General features: G+C 40.5%; 1 protein-coding gene across 3 annotated transcripts in view; it reads right to left on the bottom strand.

Moving 5' to 3' along the window:
- Positions 1–5,087: 5,087 nt before the first annotated feature.
- The window catches only part of CDR2 (cerebellar degeneration related protein 2), a 30,692-nt gene continuing 11,250 nt past the window's right edge, over positions 5,088–24,529 (bottom strand). For all 3 annotated transcript variants that reach the window (XM_010388604.2, XM_030924526.1, XM_030924527.1), the window contains 4 exons: positions 23,963–24,075; positions 8,855–9,003; positions 8,437–8,601; positions 5,088–6,965 (listed from right to left, as the gene is read on the bottom strand). In XM_010388604.2, the coding sequence (XP_010386906.1) occupies positions 6,107–6,965; positions 8,437–8,601; positions 8,855–9,003; positions 23,963–24,075 (1,286 nt within the window). In that variant the 3' untranslated portion in view covers positions 5,088–6,106. The remainder of the gene's footprint in view (positions 6,966–8,436; positions 8,602–8,854; positions 9,004–23,962; positions 24,076–24,529) is intronic.

Here is a 24,529-nt window from a genome sequence, read left to right on the forward strand (position 1 = left end):
GGATTAAAAACCTATTTTTAGGCTGGGCACAGTGGCTCACACCTGTAATCCCAGTACTTTGGGAGGCTGAGGCAAGCAGATCACTTTAGGTCAGGAGTTTGAGACCAGGCTGGCCAACGTGGCAAAACCTCGACTCTATCAAAAATACAAAAATTAGCAAGGCGTGGTGAAGCGTGCCTATAATCCCAGCTGCTCAGGAGGCTGAGGCAGGAGAATCACTAGAACCTGAGAGATGGAGGTTGCAGTGAGCCAAGATCGTGCCACTGAACTCCAGTCTGGGGGACAAAGCGAGACACCATCTCAAAAACAAAAACAAACAAAAAAACCTATTTTAAGAACTGAAACCATAAAACCTTAAGAAAAAAAAAAACAGAGAAAAAGGTCTTTGACATTAATCTTGGCGATGATGTTTTGACTGGGATACCAAAAGTACAGACAACAAAAGCAAAAACAAAACAAACTACCTCAAACAAAAGCTTCTGTACAGCAAAGGAAACAATCAACAACATGAAAAGGCAGCCTATGCACTGGGAGAAAATACTTGCAAACTATATATCTAATAAGGGGTTAATAAGCAAAATATATAGGGAACTCAATAGCATTCATATGAATAACCTGATTTTAAAATGGGCAAAGCATCTGAATAGTCATTTCTTCAAAGACATAAAAATGGCCAGCAGGGATATAGGTGGCTCAACATCACTAATCATCAAGAAAATGCAAATAAAAAGAACAATGAGTTATCTCACAGGTTAGGATAGCTTTTATCAAAAAGACAAATAGCAAGTGGTGAAGTTGTAGAGAAAACTGAACATTTGTACACTGTTGATCAGAATGCAGACTGGTGCTGCACTGTGGAAAACAGTATGGATGCTCTTAAAGATAGAACTACTGTATGATACAGCAACCCCGCTCCTGGGCATATGCCTAAAGGAAACAAAATCACCACCTTGTAAAGATAACTGTGTTCCCATGTTCACTGAAGCATTATTCACAGGAGCCAACATATGGAAACAACCAAGGTGTCCATCAACAGACGAATGGATAAAGAAATGATGCCATAATAATTTACATACATACCATGGAACTTCAGCATTAAAAAGGGAAGTCCTGCCATTTGCAACAACAGGGATGAAGCTGGAGGAGGACATCATGTTAAATGAAGTAAGCTAGACACAGGAAGAAAAATGCTGCATGATCCCACTTATATGTAGAATCTTTAAAACAAACAAACATCAACAACAACAAAAACAGTAAAATAGTGGTTACCGGGTGGGAGAAATGGGAAGACGTAAGTCAACATTGCAGTTATATAGGATGGATGAGCCTAAGAGATCTAATAGACATCATGAGGGCTTATAGTTAATAAAATTATATCATATACTGGTAATTTGCCAAGAGAGTTGATTTTAGGTACTCTTATCACACACATGGGTATGTTATGATGGGTATGTTATGATGGGTATGTTAATTTGCTTGACTCTTATCACACACATGGGTATGTTAATTTGCTTGACCTTGATATACTGTATATATCAAGTATATCAAAACGTTGAACATATTAAATATATACAATAAAAAGAACATAAGAGGATATAGCTACGTATATAACAAAGGAAGGGGAAAAATGAAAATAAACAGTTTTATTTGATGAAATAACAAAAATATGTATAGTTCTTTTTCTTTTTTTAGAGACAGGATCCCACTATATTGCCCAGGCTGGAGTACAGTGGCTATTCACAGGTGCGGTAATAGTGCATTATAGCCTTGAACTCCTGGGCTCAAGTGAGCCTCCTGCCTCAGCCTGCCAAATAACTGGGACTATAGGTGCACACCACTGTGCCTGTCTCATTTTTGATATAAATTCTTAAAACAGGAATACATGGATTCCTGATTAATAAAAAAATCCAGTATTATGCTAAATCAAACAATGGACATATTGTTTAGGATTCAGACAAGCAATTTTACTCTCACCATATTTAATATTTTGGATATTTCAGAGCATTTAAACAAGTATAAAAATTAAGTAGCCAAACAGTATTTTTCCAGGTATATCAAAGGAGTTGAATAAAAGATACCATAATTCAACAAGATAGCTGAAATCAATAGCTTTTCTATACACAACTAGTTACAAAGTATAGCAGAAGAAAAATCCCATTTCCAACATCCAAAAGACAAACCTTTAAAAATATGCGAGACCTAAATGGTAAAAATTTGAAAACTGAGACACACAAAGACCATTTGAACAAATGGAAAAACATATAGCCGTTCGTGACCAGCCTGGCCAACATGGTAAAACCCCGTCTCTACTAAAAATACAAAAATTAGCTGGGCGTGGTGGTGGGTGCCTGTAATCCTAGCTACTCAGGAGGCAGAGGTTGCACTGAGCCGAGAACACACCACTGCACTTCAGCCTGGGTGACAGAGGGAGACCCCATCTCAAAAAAAAACATACAGTCATGTTTTTAGATAGAAGCCTCTGTATGATTAAGCCTGTTCTTATTAATCTATTTATTTAACTTGATCTCAATAGAAGTATCAATTTCCCCTCAAGAACCAGACAAGCTAATTTTAAAGTTCATATTGGGGGAAAAAATGCAAACAAAAAAAAAAATCCAGGAAAATTCTGAAAGAATAATGAGAAAAGTTTAACTTCCCCTTAGCAGTTATGAAAAATATAAATATCCAAGTACAGCAACTTAAAACTGCAAAATAAATAAGACAATAAAAAATAAAAATTTAGAACTGCATTAGGTACATGAAAATCAGATTCTAGAACAGAAATAGGTTAAAATTCATGCAGACATTTAGTACTAATATGGGTGGCATTTCAAGCGTTGGTGGATAGACTTCAGATGGATCAAAGAACTCTTAAACACAGAGACATGTTAAAGATTCATATACATAAAAGTGGCCAGGTGTGGTGGCTCACACCTGTATTCCCAGCACTTTGGGAGGCCAAGGCAGGCAGATCACTTGAGGCCAAGAGTTCGAGATCAGCCTGGCCAACATGGCAAAACCCCATCTCTACTAAAAATACAAAAAGTTTGCCAGGTATGGTGGCACGTGCCTGCAGTCCCAGCTATTCAACTTGGGAAGGTTGAGGCATGCGAATTGCATGAACGTGGGAGGTGGAGGTTGCAGTGAGTTGAGATCGTGCCATTGCACTCCAGCCTGGGCAAGAGTAAGACGCTGTCTCTCCCACTCAAAAAAATAAAAAATAAAATAAATAAATAAATAAATAAATAAATAAATAAATAAATTCATATACATAAAATTGTGCTTGGTAGAAAAAAAGTCCATTAACAAGGTAAAAACTGCTGGACGTGGTGGCTCATGCCTGTAATCCCAGGAGTTGCCTTTGGAGTTACCTTTGGGAGGCCAAGACAGGGCAGATTGCTTGAGCCCAGGAGTTGGAGACCAGCCTGGGCAACACAGCGAAACCCCATCTCTACCAAAAGTTAAAAAATTAGCTAAGCATGGTGGCACGCACCTCTCGTACGAAGGCTGAAGTGGGAGGATTGCTTGGGCCCATAAGTCAAGGGCTGCAGTGAGCCGTGTTCATGCCATCACACTCTAGCCTAGGAAACAGAGCAAGACCTTCTCAAAACAAAACACAGCAAAAAAATCAGATAAAAATTAAGATAATCTGGGACAAAACATTTTCAAACTTCTAACTGCAAAACTGCATGTATAAAGTACTAGAGCTCTTTAAATAGGCAAAGGAGACTACAAATGGCTAACAGATTAAAAAATACTGTCTTATTAATAGAAATGCAAATATAAGCTACAAGGAAAACACCATTTTTCTATTAGTTTGGCAAAGGTCAAAAAGTTTCTTGGCATAAGTATGAAAAAATAGACATCCTCATCCATTGCTAATGGGAGTATCAATAAACTCTGGAAAGTAATTGCAAAATGCCTTTTTACTCAACTTCTAGTAATACATTTTCTAGAATCACAAATGTCCATAGACATATATAAGACTGTTCATTACAGGCTTTTTCTTTGGTAGTAGCAAAAGACTAGAACAATCTGCTCACTAGGTACTATTTAAACAAATTATTACATATCCATAAACTGGGATACTATGTAGCTGCTATTAGAAAAGTACATCATCAGATAAAGATACATGGTTCAATAAAAATGTAAGATGAAGAGTGCCTATGCTTATTTGCTTAAAAATGCAGGGTGACAAAAAAAGCAGTTGTGCTAATTTATGCACATATTTTAGGAGAATACACATAAAACTGGCAAACAGATGATTCCAGGGAGGAGATGGACTGAGAAGGGATCCCTAACCCCCAGGCCGTGGTCTAGTATGGTCCATGACCTATGATGAACCGGGCTGCGCAGCAGGAGGTAAGCAGTAGGTCAGAGAGTGAAGCTTCACGTGTCTTCACAGCTGCTCCTCATCGCTCGCATTACCACCTGAGCTCCCCCTCCGGTCAGATCAGCAGTGGCATTAGATTCTCATAGGGAGTGCAAACCCTATTGTGAACTGCGCATGTGAGGGATCTAGGTTGTGCATTCCTTATGAGAACTAATTCCTGATGATCTGAGGTGGAAGTTTCATCCTGAAACCATCCCCTGCAACCTTGGGTCTGTGGAAAAAACTATCTTCCATAAAACCAGTCCCTGGTGCCAAAAAATTGGGTACCGCTGCTTTACAAAGCGAAATTTTAAAAGGACGTTTTACCTGTTTTTAAAAACTTAATCCAAAAGCAAAAGTAATTTAGATTCAATGCCCATTTTAATGTTTGAATAGCACAGTTTCTTTGCTATCATCAAATGTTTTGAGAATCAGTCAAATGCTATTAATTCAGAACCAAGTCTGACATTTCTGAAATAGTGAAAATTAGAGTAAATTTGAAAATGTTTGTCGAGTAGTTTTAATGAACATTTAGCAATATGAGCAGAATTTGTGCTATTAAGTTATACAAATCCAAGGATTCCCTATTTAAAATAGGAAAAAAATCACTGTCAATCTTTCTAGTGATATTTGTTGGAAGAAAAAAAAGTGAACAGTTGGTTATAAGAGTGAAATGGCTTATACTGAAAGTAAGACACACAGTAGATCCTATTTATTCACTTTCATAGGTAGCTTTATTTGGTTTTTAGAAAAATATATACAATAATCGGAACCTCAGTTCTTAAATAGTTTTAAATTAAAAGTATACAAGTAAGAGGATATGTTTCCACAGTCAGAACATCAATACTGCTTAATAATGTAGACAGGAATTTCTGCAACAAATCAAAACATTTACAGAACTCAGGAAGAGCTGCTTGTGGCTGGCAAGTCAGCCAGCTCAGAACACAGGTAGGAGGCAAGAGGTTTGATCTTTCCCCTTTAGTTTGAATTTGAGAAAGTGATGAAAGATTTACATGTTCACGTATCCTAAAGGCTACAGCTTTCAATAGAAACATTAGAATGTAGGAGCGGAGGCCCTCTAGGGCGTATGCTAACAAGCTAACTTGGATCAAACAAAAATTTGCCATCTCAATTTGGTATTCAGATGGATTTGTATATATTAGGATTACCTGTCAGTCACAGTTCAACTAGTTCAGATACAATAAAACTCAAGGATTTGGAGTATTTGTTAATGACATTTCTTTTGGATTAGACCCCTGCTTTTCTCTTGAACATTCTTCTTAATGAATTCACAGTATTCAGTGTTTGCAAAAGATACTTGAGTTTGACAGCCCTCTGACATCATTTTGAGAAGTTGTGCAAGGAAGCAATAGGAATTGCCTTAGCTTTGTGCCAACTCGGCCCTTTTCCCCCATACTGTAGTAACTCCAGGCCTACTTCTCCATAAGTATAGCTCTTCCCTCCACTGGTCCTTTTCAGGAACTGAAGTCTAATCAATGCACCAGCCAGAGGCCAGTTTGTCATGGGATTTCCTGGGGAGCTTAAATGGAAGTGGATCAGAGAACTGATACCAGTAGCCACCTCCTTTCCTCATTGTATGCATTTGCTAAATAAGCAAAGCAATGAGGCAAATGTCATGAGCAACATCAGGCTTCTGAGTCTACAAACACTTGTCTGAATGGGAGAGAGAGGTGATAGGCAATAGGCAAATTAGTAGTAGAGCTAGAGGTTCAATTAAGAATGAGAGGAGAGTGATCGGTATTTTGTTCTCTGTTCATCTATTTCCTGCTTAGTTTTCTTGATGCAACTAAAGATCTCCTTAAACAACGCTTTGTATTCTGGAGGTGTTGTAGGTGAACTGACGGGCTCTGGGTTGACAGAGGCCAGTTCCCAGCTGCTGGCAACAGGCTCAGACTGGGCGTTCACTCCAGTCAGGTCCTTGGCCGGAGCCCTGGAGGTCTGCACGGCCTTGTGTGACAGGGAGTCCTGTTCCTGTTGGCACTTCTTCAGCAGCTCTTCATACTTCACCTTCAGGGCACTGTACTGTGTGTCCACTTCGTGCAGAAGGGAGATGCCCCTCTGTTTCACAGCCTTGGCCCTCCTGATGCAGGTCTCCTCATGGCCCTTCACGATGTCACTCCCTGCCAGGCTGCTGAGGATCGTCTCACTGCTGCTGCGCTTGAGAGGCTTTCTATGTGGTTCCGGCACAGTCAGGAACATCTCTTCCAGCAGGCTCTGGCTGGGTTCTTTGAAAGGAACAAACAGAGAGTCTGGCACCAGCTTCTCGACCCCATTCACAAATGGATGCTCTGACTGCAACATCTGTCGCATCTCTGCCACCTCAGCCTCTAGTTCCAGCGCCCGTGCTCGGTAGGCACCCGTGGCCCCCAGCTGCTGCTCCAGTTCACTGTTCTCCTTTAACACGAGCCCATATTCCTCCTCCATAGTCACCCGCTTCTGCCGCTCCAGGCTCAGCTGGGCCTGCAACATTGTCACCGTTTTTTTCAAGTGCTCATTTTCCTCTTCATCAGGGCTTGGCTGACTTTGCAAGGAAGTGATCTTCTCAGCGAACACATGATCATACACGAAGTGTCTAGGGAAAAAAATATTGAAAGAATATATTACACAGGTCCACTGAGAATGAAGTGAGGAAGACTGGTGATTTTTTTTCAACTAAATAAATTTGATGAGCTGTGACAGTGACTGATTTTTTTTTCTTTTTTTTGAGATGGAGTCTCACTCTGTCGCCAGGCTGGAGTGCAGTGGAGTATCTCAGCTCATTGCAACCTCAGCCTCCTGGGTTCAAGCAACTCTCCTGCCTCAGCCTCCCAAGTAGGTGGGATTTTAGGCATGCGCCATCATGCCTGGCTAATTTTGTATTTTTAGTAGAGACGGGGTTTCTCCATGTTGGTCAGGCTGGTTGGTCTCCCAGCCTCAGGTGATCCTCCTGCCTCGGCCTCCCAAAGTGCTGGGATTAACAGGTGTGAGCCACTGCATCTGGCCGACAGTGACTGATTTTTAGCCACACTGGAGCAGTGGCTAAAATGGAACTGTGTGAGGCTGGTAAATAAACACATGAAAGCAAACTCAGTTTTTGCAATGAATCTTTTTTTAATGTTAAAAGTACTAGAGAACATCTATTCCCAAAGACTGGCAGTATGCCAATGACCTCACAAGGGAAACCTTAAAAAGTACTGGTGCCTGGGTCCCAACCCACAGATTCCAACCTAGTTGGTCTGCTACCTGGCCTGAAGGTTTCTAAAGGCTCTCCAAATGATTCATAATACATAATTACGATTGAATCACTACAGCAAATTACTGTTGCTGTGGTATTTAACCAGGAATGTTCATCAGAATTGCCTGGGCAGCTTTTTACCCACACCTAGAAATTCTGATTTAGGCCTGAGGGAATGTGTTGGTATCTGCATTTTGAAAAACTCCACAGGTGATCTGATGTGCAGCCAAGGTTGAGACCCACCAAATGAACCACCTGGTTTCTCCTGCTCAGTCCAAGGCACCTTCCTTGACTATTTATTTGTGTTTTTATTTGCTTATCTGCCGTTCCATTAGACTGAAAGCTCACGGGTAGGAACTCTATTTTGCTCACCAGCCCTCAGGTCTGGCATAGAGCTTGCCATACAACAAGTGTTCCATAAATACTTTAATTAAAGATTCAGACTTGTAACTCTAAATTATAAAGGTATTTCTTTAAGCAAAAGATCTTCTGTTTGCTTGAATTTTTGTTTTACCAATATTTCTATTTTTCTTCACTCTAATGTAAAACACAACTCCCAAATCTATAGTCTATCAGAAGTAATTCATCTTAAACTATGATTTAACACATTAAAAGCCCTGAAATCAGTGCTCCAAGACTTTCAAAATGAGAATTACTAATATATAAGAACTGTGTAATTTACATGTTTAAGTGATTTTGTTCAAACCAATGGTAGCTTAATAGCTAAGTGACACTTCTTAAAATGGTACTTTCAATCTACTGGAATTCAGAATGTGCCAATGACATCAGACAGTCCCTGCTGTAACTCCACAGACAGGTAGGCTCTTACTGGCGGAGATCATACAGCTCCTTCAGACATGCAAAGCTGGGTGCCGGTTTCTCCTGGTCACACTTCCCTTGGCTCCTTCTCCCTGGGCCAGATGACTTCAGCTCCTCCACTTGGCTCTGCAGGTGATCAATGTTGGTTTGCAGGCATTCAATCGTTTCAGTCAGGCTGTAAGGAACAGACAGAAGCCACTGCTGCTTGTCATACTGAATCAAGGGCAAAAGCGGTGAGGAGAGATTAGATGCGAACCACTCACACTGGGCTTTCTTAATTGGAAAGGACATCTATTTAATCTCCATTCTCCAGAAAGAATTAAATTAAACCTTATCCCATATTGACCCAAACCCACTGCAGCCATGTTCTATTCTAGTTTATACTAAAGAACTTCCCTCTAGGCCTTGTCAGATTCTAGAAAATTTACCTCAGAATCTTTTGCTGTGAGGCCTTGCTGTCAGCAACTAATTTTTGATTTGTTTCTTCCAGTTCCCTTGCTGTGATGTCTAATTGTTCATAAACCTTTGCATGTTGTTCGTTCATCTGCCGAAGAAGCTCCACTTGCTTGGTCAGATACTGTAAGAGAAGATCAGGACCAGGTGACACAAACAGATAAGATACCTGCTGTTCCTTGGCTGGTCATGGTGGCTCATGCCTGTAATCCCAGCACTTTGGGAGACTGAGACACATGGCTCACCTGAGGTCAGGAATTCGAGACCAGCCTGACCAACGTGGTGAAATCCTGTCTCTACTAAAAATATAAAAATTAGGCAGGTGTGGTGACACATGCCTGTAATCCCAGCTACTTGGGAGGTTGAAGCAGGAAAATTACTTGAACCCAGGAGACAGAGGTTGCAATGAGCCGAGATGGCGCCATTTGCACTCCAGCCTGGGCAACAAGAGTGAAACTCCACCTCAAACAAACAAAAAAAGATACCTGCTGTTCCAACACCAATTCTCTGATTCCCAACACCAACTCTTGTTGGGGTGGGGCTGGCATACAGTCTCCATCTCTGGGCTCACTGTCCTCCCAGCACTGCCCAGAAGCTCCCTTAGACCCATTTCAGTTTTCTCCAGGCCTTCTCACATCAGCGTGATTGATTCAATTATTGGCCACTGGTGACTAAACTCAATCTCCAACCCTTCCCTCTATCCAGAAGTTGTGGGGCTGGGACAATAGATTTAATCCTCTAATCATGTGGCTGCTTTCTCTGGTGACTGGACCTCATCCTATCAGGAAACTCCAAGGGTTTTAGGAGCTCTATGCCAGGAACCAGGGACAAAGACCAAATATATAATTTTTGTTATACCATATGTTTATTTTAAGAAAAGAAGAAATTAAACTCCGTCTTCCTAAGAAACGAGCACAGGCTATCCTTTATATGCTTAGCTCCCTTAATGCTCACCAATACTCCACTGCATTGTGAGGCTAATTTTCCAAAGCATATACCACGCATAAAATATTCAACCAAAAAATCTAAAGTGAGACATAATAATCCCTTAAGACAAAAAGCATGGAACATGTGATCAAAGTTTAAGCAAAAACATCATGTTTAACAGAAATAAAGCCTAACGCGGAGGATTTTTGTTTTTTTAATTATGCTCTAAGTTCTAGGATACATGTGCACAATGTGCAGGTTTGATACATAGGTATACATGTGCCATGTTGGTTTGCTGCACCCATCAACTCATCATTTACATTAGGTATTTCTCCTAATGCTGTCCCTCCCCCAGCCCCCCAGCCCCCAACAGGCCCCAGTGTGTGATGTTCCCTGCCCTGTGTCCAAGTGATCTCATTGTTCAATTCCCACCTATGAGTGAGAACATGTGGTGTTTGGTTTTCTGTCCTTGTGATAGTTTGCTGAGAATGATGGTTTCCAGCTTCATCCATGTCCCGCAAAGGACATGAACGCGAACGCATCCTTTTTTATGGCTACACGGTATTCCATGGTGTATATGTGCCACATTTTCTTAATCCAGTCTATCACTGATGGACGTTTGGGTTGGTTCCAAGTCTTTGCTATTGTGAATAGTGCCGCAATAAACATAGATGTGCATGTGTCTTTAGAGCAGCACGATTTATAATCCTTTGGGTATATACCCAGTAATGGGATTGCTGGGTCAAATGGTATTTCTAGTTCTAGATCCTTGAGGAATCGCCACACTGTCTTCCCCAATGGTTGAATCAACTTACACTCCCACCAACAGTGTAAAAGCGTTTTTATTTCTACGTGGAGGATTTTAACTTGCAAAAAAGATCACTTTCTTTCTCTGAGTGAGGCATCCTGGAGCAAAAAAAATGAAAAGTATGTTGCTTTGACGAGAAAGATATTTTAGCTTAATATGCTTCAAAGACTCCTGTTATTTTTAATTTTATGAGATTTTTATCACCATTATCCTCCTTATTCACGAGAAATTTATCAGATGATTTATTCTGGTCCTGCTAAGACTGCCTCCTAAATGGCCAAGGATAAAGGGGAATAATTCCAACCTTAACACCGCAGTGTAAGTCACCTTGACTCCCTCCCCTGCTCAGCTCTACCTGAAGACACTAAAACACAGTATATATTTCAAAGGAAATAATCACAGTAATTCCCTGGACAGAACCAGAAAGGGGGGAGAAATGGTTTGAAGCTTATTGATGATTAAACTGTAAAAGACTCAGAACTTGACTTTAAAAACACTCTTCTTGGCCAGGCATGTGGCTCACACCTGTAATCCCAGCATTCTGGGAGACCAAAACAGGCAGATTGCTTAAGGCCAGGAGTTCAAGACCAGCCTCGCCAACATGGCAAAAACCGACCTCTAGTAAAAATACAAAAATTAGGCCGGCGTGGTGGCACGTGCCTGTAATCCCAGGTACTCAGGAGGCTGAGGCATGAGAATCTTTTGAACGTGGGAGGTGGAGGTTGCAGTGAACCAAGATCGTGCCACTGCATTACAGCTGGGGCGAAAGAGGCTCTGTCTCAAATACAACACAACACACTCTTGAGGCTTTTTCTACAACTCTACAAGTATCTGCAAGGCTAACAAACTGAAACAATGTGTTAAATGACACTCAACGGGCCCTTAAAGTGTTGAAAAAAGCATATATGGCTTTTTTTTTTCAAATCCACTTATATAACTCAGCAGCAAAGGGTTGAACAAACACTCAACCTAACTTCAACTTTTTCATCTGAAACTCTTGGGGTCAAAAGTGTTTTGGAAAATTCTTTAAATTTTAGAAAGACAACATGGCGCTCATACCTGACATGCACCTGACACTTTATAATACCACCTGTGAGGTCTGGGCAGCACCCTGTATCGAGCCATTAAATTTCTGCATCAAAAAGTATGAACTAAGACTATAAACAGCCTCACACCAGTTCAGGTAAAGATCTACTACCAAATGAATCTGTTGCAAATTTAAGGGGAAAAGAAAATCTTACTTTATAGAGCTTTTTGGGTTCGGAATTGGTAAGTGGTTGTGGATCTGTTAGTACCTACCATGTAGAACTGGAAGAATTAAATGAGAGGTGAGCACACAGCATGGTCTATAAAAGCCTGTGTGTAATCTTCACTGCCTCAACTTCCACCAGCTTCTTCTGGTCCTTTGGAAATCAACCACTAATTCTCATGAGTGAAGCTTTTTCAGAACTAAAGGAGTAGGCCTTTAATCCTGCCCTCTGGCTAGTAAGGCCATAGTAGGTTCTTGTCATTGATGGGAACATGTTCAGTCTCTTAGGAATTGATGAGATTCCACGGAAGTGGAAAAAAGGCTTAGAATCAGAAGAATACACACATAATAGCTGCAGAAATTTTTCAAGCTTCTTTGTACCAAGTGTAAATTATCAAGCATTCTTTAGGACTCAGAACTACCTTTAAAAAGGCTAATGCATAAACCAGACATTGATTTATTAATATACAACAGGAGCTGTTCCTGCCCAGTGACAAGAATATTCACATCCTCTATATAGGACACGGCTGCCCCACAAAGGGCAAGCGAAAGGCCGATTCATGAATCGGAGTCTCTGGTAGACATGGGATCAGAGTCTGATGGGAGGCAGTGATATCCTAACTAAGAGCACAAGCTTTGGGGTCAGAACCTGGTCTGAGGTCTTGCTTTGCTGTTTAGAACTGGGTGACCTACAGCAAGCACATTTTTCTTAGGTGAGTTCTCCTCATCAACCCCATAAGGCTGTGAAGATAAATATGTGTGTGGCAGAGACTGGACTAAGTCACCCCAAAGCATGCGTCTTTGGCATAAAAAGGTTCCTGCCTCCTCCCTCTCTACCAGGGAGAACAAAGGTTAACCACTAACATCTTTATATCTTTATGGGCCAGAAGACAGCATCAGAGGAATCCACACTAACAAGCTTTGCTAAGGGGCCTTTATCACCACTTATTTGCCTTCCCACAAGTTCTGCCCCTAGACAAAGTCCTTCTCCTTTGTCTTGTCACTTCTCTAAAAATTGAAGATACTAAATAAGCTGGAATTCAAAGCCGCTTTTGAGAATTACTCATTCCCTGGGTATCTCTCACACCTATATATGAAATAGGTATGTTAATATGTTTTTCTCTTGTTAATATGTCTTTTGTTACAGGGGTCCTTTCCAACTTAAGCGCTCATGAAGGTTGACGAAAAAAATTTTTTCCTCCCTGACGTATACAAATATATAATTTACATAAAGGTTAATATATGTAGAGAGTTCAGCATGAGATCTGGCAGATGGTAAAATTGCTCAATAAGGAGGAGGTACTGTCATCTTTATTTAAAGCTACAGTTTTCAAACTTGACATGTGCTAAGATTCACCTGGAAGATTTATTAAAGTGTAAGAACCTGGGTCTCTTTCCCTCAAAAGGCAGAGACTGCAGTAGAGCCAGGATTCTGCATTTTTAGCAACAAACCCAGCTGATACTAGTACAGGCAGTCCACAGATCACACTTAAGAGAAATGCTGATCTTGGGCATGGAAAATCCTGGAGGTCCTCTGCCCTGACCAATGTCCTTTTGTCTTGGCTCTAGGAGACACAGGCATTCACTGGATCAATGATGACTCTTCGGCTTAATGCTCACCATCTCCCTGCATAGGGCTCAGCTTAGATGCAGTTATCCACTAAGATTAGGTTATATTTTAACTGTACCACAGCAGCATTCTTCATCATAATGTTTCACTTTGTTATGTTCTTACAATCATTAATTCCCTGAAATTACAAATTAGTCACCTTAACCTTGCTTGAGTGATCCTTCCTAACTTCTCAGTCCACACAAACACTGAATTTCTACAGATGGCTAATTTTATCCACTGCATTTTAAAACTTTCTATTGTGGACCAGGTGTGGTGGCTCATGCCTGTAATCCCAGCACTTTGGGAGGCCAAGGCGGGTGGATCACTTGAGGTCAGGAGTTCGAGACCAGCCTGGCCAACATGGTGAAACTCCATCTCTACTTAAAAAAAAAAAAAAAAAAAAAATTAGCTAGGCATGGTGGCACACGCCTGTAGTCCCAGCTACTTGGGAGGCTGAGGCATGAGAATCGCTTGAACCCAGGAGGCAAAGGTTGCAGTGAGATAAGATCACATCATTGCACTCCAGCCTGGGTGACAGAGTAAGACTCTGTCTGAAAATAAATAAATAAATAAAACTTTCTAATGTGGATAATCTCAAACATGCAGATAAATGGTTTAATGAACTCCCATGTACCCATCAACCAGTTTCAGCAATTATCAACATACAGTCAATCTTATTTCATCTCTACTCTCCTATTTTCCTCATCCTCCAATCATTTTAAAGCTAATCCAATGCATCTCAAGTATACATCTTCATACATTTCTAGGACTTTTCATTTTAACCATAATTCCTAAGGGAAAAAAAAACTCAATAATTCCTTAACATCTATTATGTTTTAGCATTAATATTTTCCCAATTGTCTCTCTTTTTTTTTTTTTTTTTTCAATTGTCTCTTAAGTGGTTTTTCCAGCTTCATTTGTGAGCTATTGATTTTTTTTAAATTTCACACTTAGGGGAGATATCTGCATTTTTTAAAGTTGCCCCACGGCAAGGCAAGCGCCTCCCTCCTCTAATGCCTTTACTCTACCATCCCCTATCTGGGGGGATGCACTTCCCCTGGTTGGCTCCACCTAAGGCAGCAGTTCTTAGCCTGGGGTACATGGATAGACTTTAGAGGGTCTGTGAACATGGATGAATTTAAAGGGTCTGAACAGCTACATCTTCATTTTTGCTAATTTCTAAATGAAATTTGACATTTCTTTCAAGTATTAATAGAGGTGTTAAAATTTATAGGAGACCACTGGTTTGGACTGAGTCCCTGCCCTAGGCCCAACAAACCAAACCAAAATGGAGTCACTTGTGCTAAAGTTCCATGTCAGCAAGACAAAGTTATTCATCTGACTTCTGAGAAATTAGAAGAGATAATAGCCAAACCCCTAAACATGCCAGTTTTTGCCAGCATAAGGCACTTCCCTCTGCTTTAACCTTTACAATAAATTAACTTTGAAACCACACATTTTTTTTTGTTTCTGCTTTCCTCAGCCCCTGTCTATAAAACCAACTTCCTCTGCTCAGCTCATTGAAACCCTCACTAAGAATGAGGTGTTGCTGAACTTTAGAATCTCAAATAAAAGCCAATTAAGATCTTTATATTTGTTGAAATTTTTTCTTTTGACAGAGGCAATAAACCACCAGTGGTATTAGGTTTATGCATGACTTCATCATCAACAGAAATCACAGATATTTTCACACTGCACTATAGTTGCAGAAATCTTGATTTACTGCCTGCCTTCATCACTATTTGAAATCATGGTAGTTTCTAGATCTTGTTATTAAATATGTTAATACGTATCCTATTATATCACAAATTTACTTTTTTCAATATTTGACAGGTATTTCATTGTAACAGATTTCCTTTGTAATTCAATGAATTTTAAGAGGATTATCATAGATCTCATTAGATAATCAAAGGGATCCATGGCACCAAAGAAGGATTACAAACTCCAGTTATCCTTCTGGCCTCATTTCAAATATAACCTCTTCAGAAGCCTTTTAAGACCACTTTGGCCAGGTGCTGTGGCTCATGGTTGTAATCCCAGCACTCTGGGAGGCCGAGATGGGCGGATCACCTGAGGTCAGGAGTTTGAGACCAGCCTGGCCAACATGGTAAAACCCCATCTCTATTAAAAATACAAAAATTGGCTGGGCGTGGTGGCTCACGCCTGTAATCCCAGCACTTTGCGAGGCCGAGGTAGGCAGATCACCTGAGGTCAGGAGTTCGAGACCAGCCTGACCAACATGGTGAAAACCCGTCTCTACTAAAAATATAAAAATTAGCTGGGCGTGATGGCAGGTGCCTGTAATCCCAGCTACTCGGGAGGCTGAAGCAGGAGAATCACTTGAATCCGGGAGGTGGAGGTTGCAGTGGGCTGAGATCACGCCACTGTACTCCAGCCTGGGGGACAAAAAGCAAGACTTCATCTAAAAAATAAAATAAAATAAATAGAAATACAAAAATTATCCAGGCAAGGTAGTGCACACCTGTAATACCAGCCACTCTACTTGGGAGACTGAGGCAAGAGAATTGTTTGAACCTGGGAGGCAGAAGTTGCAGTGAGCCAAGATCATGCTACTGCACTCCAACCTCGGCAACAAAACAAGACTCTATCAAAGAAAGAAAGAGAAAGAAAGAAGGAAGGAGAGGAGAGGAGGAGAAGGGCTACCTTAAAGCAGGACTAAAGTGGCAGCACTCCCAAAGTACCCTAAAATTTCTCTCAAAACAATACAAATATTCATTTTTTTTGTTGTTATTTTTGAGATGGAGTCTCACTCACTCTTTGCCCAGGCTGAAGGTGGGATCTCAGCTCACTGCAACCTTGGCCTCCCAGGTTCAAGTGATTCTCCTGCCTCAGCCTCCTGAGTAGCTGGGATTATAGGCTTGCACCACCACCCCAGGCTAATTTTTGTATTTTTAGTAGAGATTGGGTTTCACCATGTTGGCCAGGCTGGTCTTGAACTCCTGACCTCAGGAGATTCACCTGACTCAGCCTCCCAAAGTGGTGGGATTACAGGCGTGAGCCACCGTGCCAGGCCAGCACTGTAGTCTTCTAAGAATGGAAGGCTCTTGTGTATCTAGTCCATTCCTCACACACACTAGGGGCCAAAAAAATACTGGTGAACTGGCAGTTTCTAGACTTTTCTTCACAACACCTTATTGTGCTTGGCATGACTCAGACTGTGAGATGTCAAGGGAGATTTAAGTGAAAGATTTTGAGAAGGGCTTTGGCTTTAGCCCTCTTGGGAAAACAGCCTGTTAGCCACGAATTCTCTCCCCTCTTCTCCATTTATGTATTATTTCTCTGTATTCCCATGGCACCAATCGCCCCTGGTAATCTGAAGGGGAGACTTTTACAGTTCCTGCCAGATACTAGATGGGTCACAAGTTGTTGCTCTCTTAAAGATAGAATGGTCAATTTAGAGTTGTGGTCAACATACGGGAAACAAGTCAATATGCAAATAAGTACAAAGAGGCCATTTAAGAAACTACAGAAAGTTCCTCTTGTTTGATACATAAAAACCTGTGATACCTGTGGTAACAACACAATGAAACCATTTAAGAACTTGTGATATTTTGGTCTTAGAGGACTTGGCTTTAACAACAATCTAAAGAATGCAAGGAGCTTGTTTTCACATGGTAGGAGCTTAATCTTATTATATGAAACCAAAATTAATCAGAAAAGCCCTTCACTTCTCCAAGATTCAGTTACAGGGGACATACAAAAGAGTCTGAGAAAACCAGTCAGCAACTTAAAGAAAAATGATGAGATCTCCAAGCAAGTACTGACGTAACGCCAGACATCTAGGTCTATGGAGACAGTGCTTCATTTTTTTCTGAATCTAGAAGGAAATGGGTTAGCTTATTTCCTACCTCTCATATCAAGGTACAGACATGCTGCTGACATGCTGGTTTTCTCTTTGATACACAGCCTCCAATGAATCTGACTGTCATAGTAAACAGGAAAGGGAGACATTTGAAATAAAACAGTGGGGGAAGGGGGTCATGGGGTAGCAGAAATGTAGGCAAAATGTCAATTTATACCAAAATGCCTTGGGTTTATCTGTCTAGGAATTTGCACAGACTGTCACCTCAACTACGAGTATAACGTTCCAGTTATGCAAAAAGCTACAAACAGGCCACCTTTACAATTGAGGTAAACCTTTAGAAAACAAAGGCCAGCAGAATTACATAAATACTTATTTGCAATTGTGGAATCCTAACCTGGAACGCAGGGAAAGACAGAAAACAACCCCAAGTAAAAACGCATAGAAATAGAGTGGAAATCTGGCTTGTAAGCAGTGTTGGGATTATCCTGAAATTAAGGATTACACCCTAAATCCTCTGAATTTAGTATCAAATGAACTTCCACAATAGTGAAGAAATATTTCCTATGACTTTGGAAAAATCTCTTTCCCCTGATGAAAGTAATATATTTCCCCTGTAGAAATTTGGTGGGGGGAGGCATGAGTACGAAAACAAAAACCACCTGTAATCCATTATTAAAATTGTGGGATTAGATTGTTTTTAAAGTCTATTTCCAGTAATTCTGGAGGATTTATTTTTTCAGAATTAAGGCTTCTTTCATGACTATAGTTAACAACATTTTATTGTATACTTCAAAATAGCTAGAAAAGATATGGAATATTCCCAACATAAAGAAATGGTAAATGTTGGAGGTCATGGGTATCTCAATTTAGATTTCATCATTACACACTGTATGCTTGTATCAAAATGTCACATGCGCCCCATACATATGTAAAGCTATTATATACCCATACACATTTTTAAAGACTTTTTTCACCACTAAAATTCTTTTTTTTTTTTTTTTGAGACGGAGTCTTGCTCCTTCGTTCAGGCTAGAGTGCGGTGGCGCAATCTCGGCTCACTGCAACCTCAGCCTCCTGAGTAGCTGGGATTACAGGTGCCTGCCACCATGCCCGGCTAATTTTTGTATTTTTAGTAGATACGGGGTTTTGCCATCTTGGCCAGGCTTGTCTTGAATTCCTGACCTCGTGATCTACCCACCTCGGCCTCCCAAAGTGCTGGGATTACAGGCGTGAGCCACCCAACCGGCCCACTACTAAAATTCTGAAAACATTGGTAAACTACACAACAATTTATACTGTTCAAAATATATATACTTCCATAATCTTATCCCCTCAAAAAAATCCTATACCAAAGTAGTGTAAGCATTATCACCATTCCATAATGGAGCAAACAGCATCTGAGGGGTAATTCATATGTCTAAATTCTCTAGCTATTTGCAATTAAAATTGAGGGTTTAAACCTGAATCTCCTAAAACAGAGGCCAGAGCCCCTTCTGCCTCCCTTAAAAATCTCCCGAGGTGGAAACCCAAAGTTTAGGAATTATTAGAAGAGCTTTGTAAGCTGTTTCTCCTCTGTTAAAATACTGATTTCAACAAAGTAGCGAAAAGTATCACAAAGTATGTGTGAAAGACCATGAATAAACACAACAGTGCTCACTGTTGCAATAGGAAATAAGGGGAAAGGAAAATAAAGCAAATCAATTAAGTATCATATACAGTAGAATATTGACACATGCAGTAAAAGCAGCACAAAATACTTTTTCATTTCCAAAGAGGGCATGAACTCTTGAAAGAAGGGATGCCTTGAAGGCCAGACTACTTTTGAGTGCTAGGCACAACTCTTGTAGGGGATAATGCAGGTGTGTAAGCAGAGAAGTAACCAAAACACAAGGTTGTAAGCTGCTTTCACAGTTGTAGGAAAGTGTAAATCAATACAATGGTGTCTGATCTCGTTACTCTCCAAAGAGTTCTCTCCTCCCCTCCTTCCACCCAGAACAGAAAAATCTTGCTCTGGATTCTTAAAAAATTATCTGTTTTTCAAATTAGCACTGAATAAAAGTAAGACAGGCTACAGGCTTCTCTAAAGTCAGTTTAACCATTATTTTGAATAGTTTATTTAATTTTTTTCTTTTTACATTAAATTTTTTTTTTCAACATTAAAAACGATGCCTACCAAAAATACTGATCAATTTTTCGGAGGATTGTTTGAAACCCTCCAAGAGTCTTTGAAAGAATATCTGTCGTTCTACTTACAAAATACCCTTTGGCAGTGTCCAAGTTGTCTATTTCCATAAGTCAGAATCTTAGGGATCTTGTCCTAGTATTTTCACCAGTTCTCTATACTATTTTTCATTCACTCAGAAGAGTTTGTTCCCAGACCATTCTTCTGAACTGTCTCATTTAAAATTTCACTGGTGGTGGGATAGGGGCTGATTTTTTGTTTTTCAGCTATATATTTTTCTGAATTAAAAAAATCTTTTTTTTTTTTTGAGACGGAGTTTCACTCTTTCACCCAGACTAGAGTGAAGTGGTGGGATCTTGGCTCACTGCAACCTCCGTCCCCCAGGTTCCAGGGATTCTCCTGCCTCAGCCTCCCAAGTAGCCGGGATTACAGGGATGCACCACCACCCCCAACTACTTTTTGTATTTTTAGCAGAGACAGGGTTTCGCCATGTTGGCCAGGCTGGTCTCAAACTCCCGACCTCAGGTGATCCATCCGCCTCAGCCTCTCAAAATGCTAGGATTATAGGCGTGAGCCACTGCACCCAGCTGTGTATTACTTTTCTAATCTAATTCCCATAAACATTCTTTTTTTTTTTTTTTTTTTGAGAAGGAGTCTCGCTCTGTCACCCAGGCTGGAGTGCAGTGGCCAATGCAAACTCCGCCTCCCGGGTTTACGCCATTCTCCTGCCTCAGCCTCCCGAGTAGCTGGGACTACAGGCGCCCGCCACCTCGCCCGGCTAGTTTTTTGTATTTTTTTAGTAGAGACGGGGTTTCACCGTGTTAGCCAGGATGGTCTCGATCTCCTGACCTCGTGATCCGCCCGCCTCGGCCTCCCAAAGTGCTGGGATTACAGGCTTGAGCCACCGCGCCCGGCCCCCAATAAACATTCTAAACAGTTACTTTAAAACTTGTACAAGTGATTCCATTCATGCAAAGGTCAAAAACAAGCTAAACTTATCTAGGGTGTTGGAGTTAGGATGCTAGTTCACCAGATGGTGACCGGATGGGCTGATAATGCTCTCAACTCCTTATCTAGGTATAGGTTGCATGGGCATGTTTACTTGATGAAAACTCATCAAACTATACACTTAGGATTTGTGCCCTTTTCTGTAATGTACATTCCAATAAAAAGTTTAAGGTAAGGAGAAACATGCTGAAAAGGTTCAAATTAAGGAGAGAGCCCTTATAAAGTTTAGGGGGCCTCCTGAAGGTTGCAATAAGAGGAACATATGTAAGGGTCGTTTAGCAAGGAGGTAGGCACTTTGGCTGCCTTGTTACTTTTACAAGAGCATCAGGCATTCTTTTAGACTATTAGACCTCGGAAATCTACATGGTGATCCCTACGTCTGCCCAGGCACAGTTGTGATGGAGCAGGCAGCAAGGACAGTCTGTGGGAATCCCCTGGCTGGTAAGCGGGCTTAGCCAGTACTGTCATCTCCTCTCCCCTACTGAGACTATAAACTTACTTTCATGAAGCAACTTATAAAAGAAAAGAAAAAATAAAGTCAACTGTAATGGTGGTGAAGAAATCTAAGATAGTAATTATTCTTAGCCAAAAAACAGCTTTGGATAAAGAGCAAAATACTGCATTGTGCAATGCTCAGATCTAGGAACCAGTGGGCTACATATTACAGAAACAAGAGACTCATGAATGTTTCCCGAAATATTCCAAGCTAAATCTACTGAATAGTTTCATACATGAATTTTGTACTTATTTAATTATGAAGGTCTGAACTGGATTCAGTTCCATGATGCTTTACAATATCTTACGGATAATATTAGATAATAAAGTGTTATTTGTAGATTTGGAGAACCTCAGATATCTTTGGATACTTTCAGAATACCAATGATCTAGCTTAAATGTTTAATCATCCTTGATGAAAACAAAGGAAGACAACTTAGATCATAAACCAATTGTTTGTAATCTCCTACACTAATCAATAAGCATCATTCTCCCAACTTACAAATATTTACACTTCTTTCAGCTACACTTGAAAGATGTGCTAAAACAAGAATCAGTTAGTGTTTTATAAATGCTCTAACAGGAAACATCAATACAATTTATTAACTATTAGCAATAATCAGGCCTCGGATAAACCTCACAGACTACGATAATACAATTAAGACTATGTCTCTACATAAATACAAACAGTGATGATCGTTTAGGACTATTCTGAAATCTCGCACTGAGTAAAAAAACAAAGTATAAGAAACAAAGGAGTAAAGAGTTCCTTGACCACATAAAACATTTGGCTAGTTTAATAGTTTTGTTTTTAGACTAGAGACAGGGTCTCACTTTGTTGCCCAGGCTGGTCTCAAACTCTAGCCTCAAGCAATTCTTCCACTTCAGCTTCCCAAAAAGTGCTGGGATTACAGATATAAGACACCATGCCTAGCCTAGTTTAATAGTTTTTAAATGCCTAGTTTTTCTGCATTTTAGGTTTCTGACAAACTCTACAGTAGGTTTTTTTTTTTTTTTTTTTTTTTTTTGAGATGGAGTCTTGCTCTGTTGCCTAGGCTGGAGTGCAGCTGCACAATCTCAGCTCACTGCAACCTTCACCTCCCGAGTTCAAGTGATTCTCCTGCCTCAGCTTCCCAAGTAGCTGGGATTCTGGGTGCTTGCCACCATCCCCAGCTAATTTTTGTATTTTTAGTAGAGACAAGGTTTCACCATGTTGGCCAGACTGGTCTCGAACTCCTGACCTCAAGGGATGTGCCCACCTCTGCCTCCCAAAGTGCTGGGATTACAGGCTTGAGCCACCTCATCCGGCCTACAGTAACTGGTCATTAAATTCAATGTAAACATATTCTACGCTCTTTTGATGTAGAATATGCTAAAATGGTACCTGGTGACTTCAATATCATTGCAAGCCATATCATCCTAGAACTATAAAAGTGTATTTCAGAAATCTTGCTCAAGGGGAGGGTCTACTGTACATACCTTTCATGTTACCAGGTAAAATTAAGGGATATTGAGAGTGTACATTTGCCTTTGTTTTGATGATAGGTTTATTTCTATTCAAAAGATTAAAATTGTATAATGTGATCGCTTCTAAGAAAGGACTATGTAATTCTTTACTTGTTTGAATTCCCAGCACCTGGTGCAGGAAATAATCAAAGTTTTAGTAAGTACTCATCATAAGGAACTGCTTCACCATTCTAGTCTTTTACATTTTTCTGTGCACAGACACAAGAGTCCTGGGTCTACTGTACCAGTTTGAGGGGGAAGCACTTATAATTTAAGTACAATCCCCTTTTGGGGGGGAGCATGGGTTAGGACATGGAGAAAGGTATTCTGATGGGACACTGTCTGGTTAATATCCATTATTATCTTTGCAGTCAAGTGGCCTACACATAACTGAACTACTTGAATGGGACCATTTATAAGATTAGCAGCATGGAGGGCCATTGTAATGCCCTAGTCTAGCATCTTTCATTTTAGTTTGTTAAGCTAGGCAAAAGGTATTATATTATTACATTTTTTTATTGAGACAAGGTCTTGCTCCTGTCTCCTAACCTGGAGTGTAGTGGCACGATCACAGCTCACTGCAGCCTTGACTTCCCAGGTTCAGGTGATTCTCCCACCTTTGTCTCCCTACAAGTAGCTGGGACTATAGGCACACGCCACCACACCAGACTAATTTTTGTATTTTTTTGTAGAGATGGGGCTTCACCAGGTTGCCCAGGCTGGTCTTGAATTCCTGAGCTTGAGCAATCTGTCTCCCTCGGCATCCTAAAGTGCTGAGATTACAGGCATATGCCACCACACTCAGTCAAAAATGTAGTATTTTAATGATAAAATATCCAGCAAAAATGTCAACAAATCAAGATCACAGCAGAGAGAAAGCAACATGTATTTTATGATTATTTGAATGGAGCAAAACATCTGAACACACTGTGAAATAAGGAGCTATTTTTTTTTTTTCCAAATTTAGGATATGGTTTGGTAGTAGGTGGGAGGGATATGCGACCAAGGAGGAAGTGTAAGTTCCCTCTCTGGTGGGAAGTTCAACAGTGTGGGTAGTCTTCTTTCTTAAGCTAGGTGGTGGATATATGAGTATTCATTGTATTGTTCTCTTCAACACCATTCTGTATATCTTAAATATTGCATTTTTTAGGCTGGGTGCGGTGGCTCATGCCTGTAATCCCAGCACTTTCGGAAGCCGAGGCGGGTGGATCACCTGAGGTCAGGAGTTCGAGACCAGCCTGGCCAACAAGGTGAAACCCTATCTATACTAAAAATACAAAAATTAGCTGGGCGTGGTGGCAGGCGCCTGTAATCCCAGCTACTCGGGAGGCAGTTCTTATTCTCAAAACAGTCTGTGTTAAAAAATAATATGCTGTGTCTAATTGCAAGTGTTATTTTACCAGGATGTGATTGACATAACAGCAACACATCAAAGTGTCAAAAGTATAACTCTCCTGCCGAGTGAATTACCTCAATTTCCTGTAACTGCTCCTGATTGGTTGTATACATCTGCTGAAGAGAGTCCTCCAACTCTGTGTTCCGATCCAGTAATGTCTTCCCAAGCTCAGCAGCAAGTTGGAGATCTAGCACAACAAACGAATTTAGAATACAAATGATCTCACATCAACAATTTATATAACCGACTCCTTCAAAAAGAACATGTAGTTTAGGTCACATCCCAATGGAAGGTTGAGTGGCACAGAAGGAAACCTGAGTTCTACTTAAAATTCAGTTAAACTGATGCCTCCAGCAGGTAAAGTATTCGCTTATGTACCCATACTTGTAAGAAGTGAAAAACAGTCATCTACTTTATGGAGATGCAGTTATTTGTTCAGGAATGATCATTCCGCAGTGTTACTTCTAAAATCCTATTTGCTAGTAGAATGAATGTATTCATATCCTGACAAGTCTACGTTTTTGCATGGACCCTTGAGCCAAAGTATAAGTGGAGCTTTCAAAAATCTTTACAGTTCCCATGAATTTGGCTGCTGTGAATACAACTGTTAAAGTTTATTGTCATATATCCTGGGCTCCTAA

This window comes from Rhinopithecus roxellana, chromosome 20 (genome assembly GCF_007565055.1).
Source record: "Rhinopithecus roxellana isolate Shanxi Qingling chromosome 20, ASM756505v1, whole genome shotgun sequence".
Lineage (NCBI taxonomy): Eukaryota > Metazoa > Chordata > Mammalia > Primates > Cercopithecidae > Rhinopithecus > Rhinopithecus roxellana.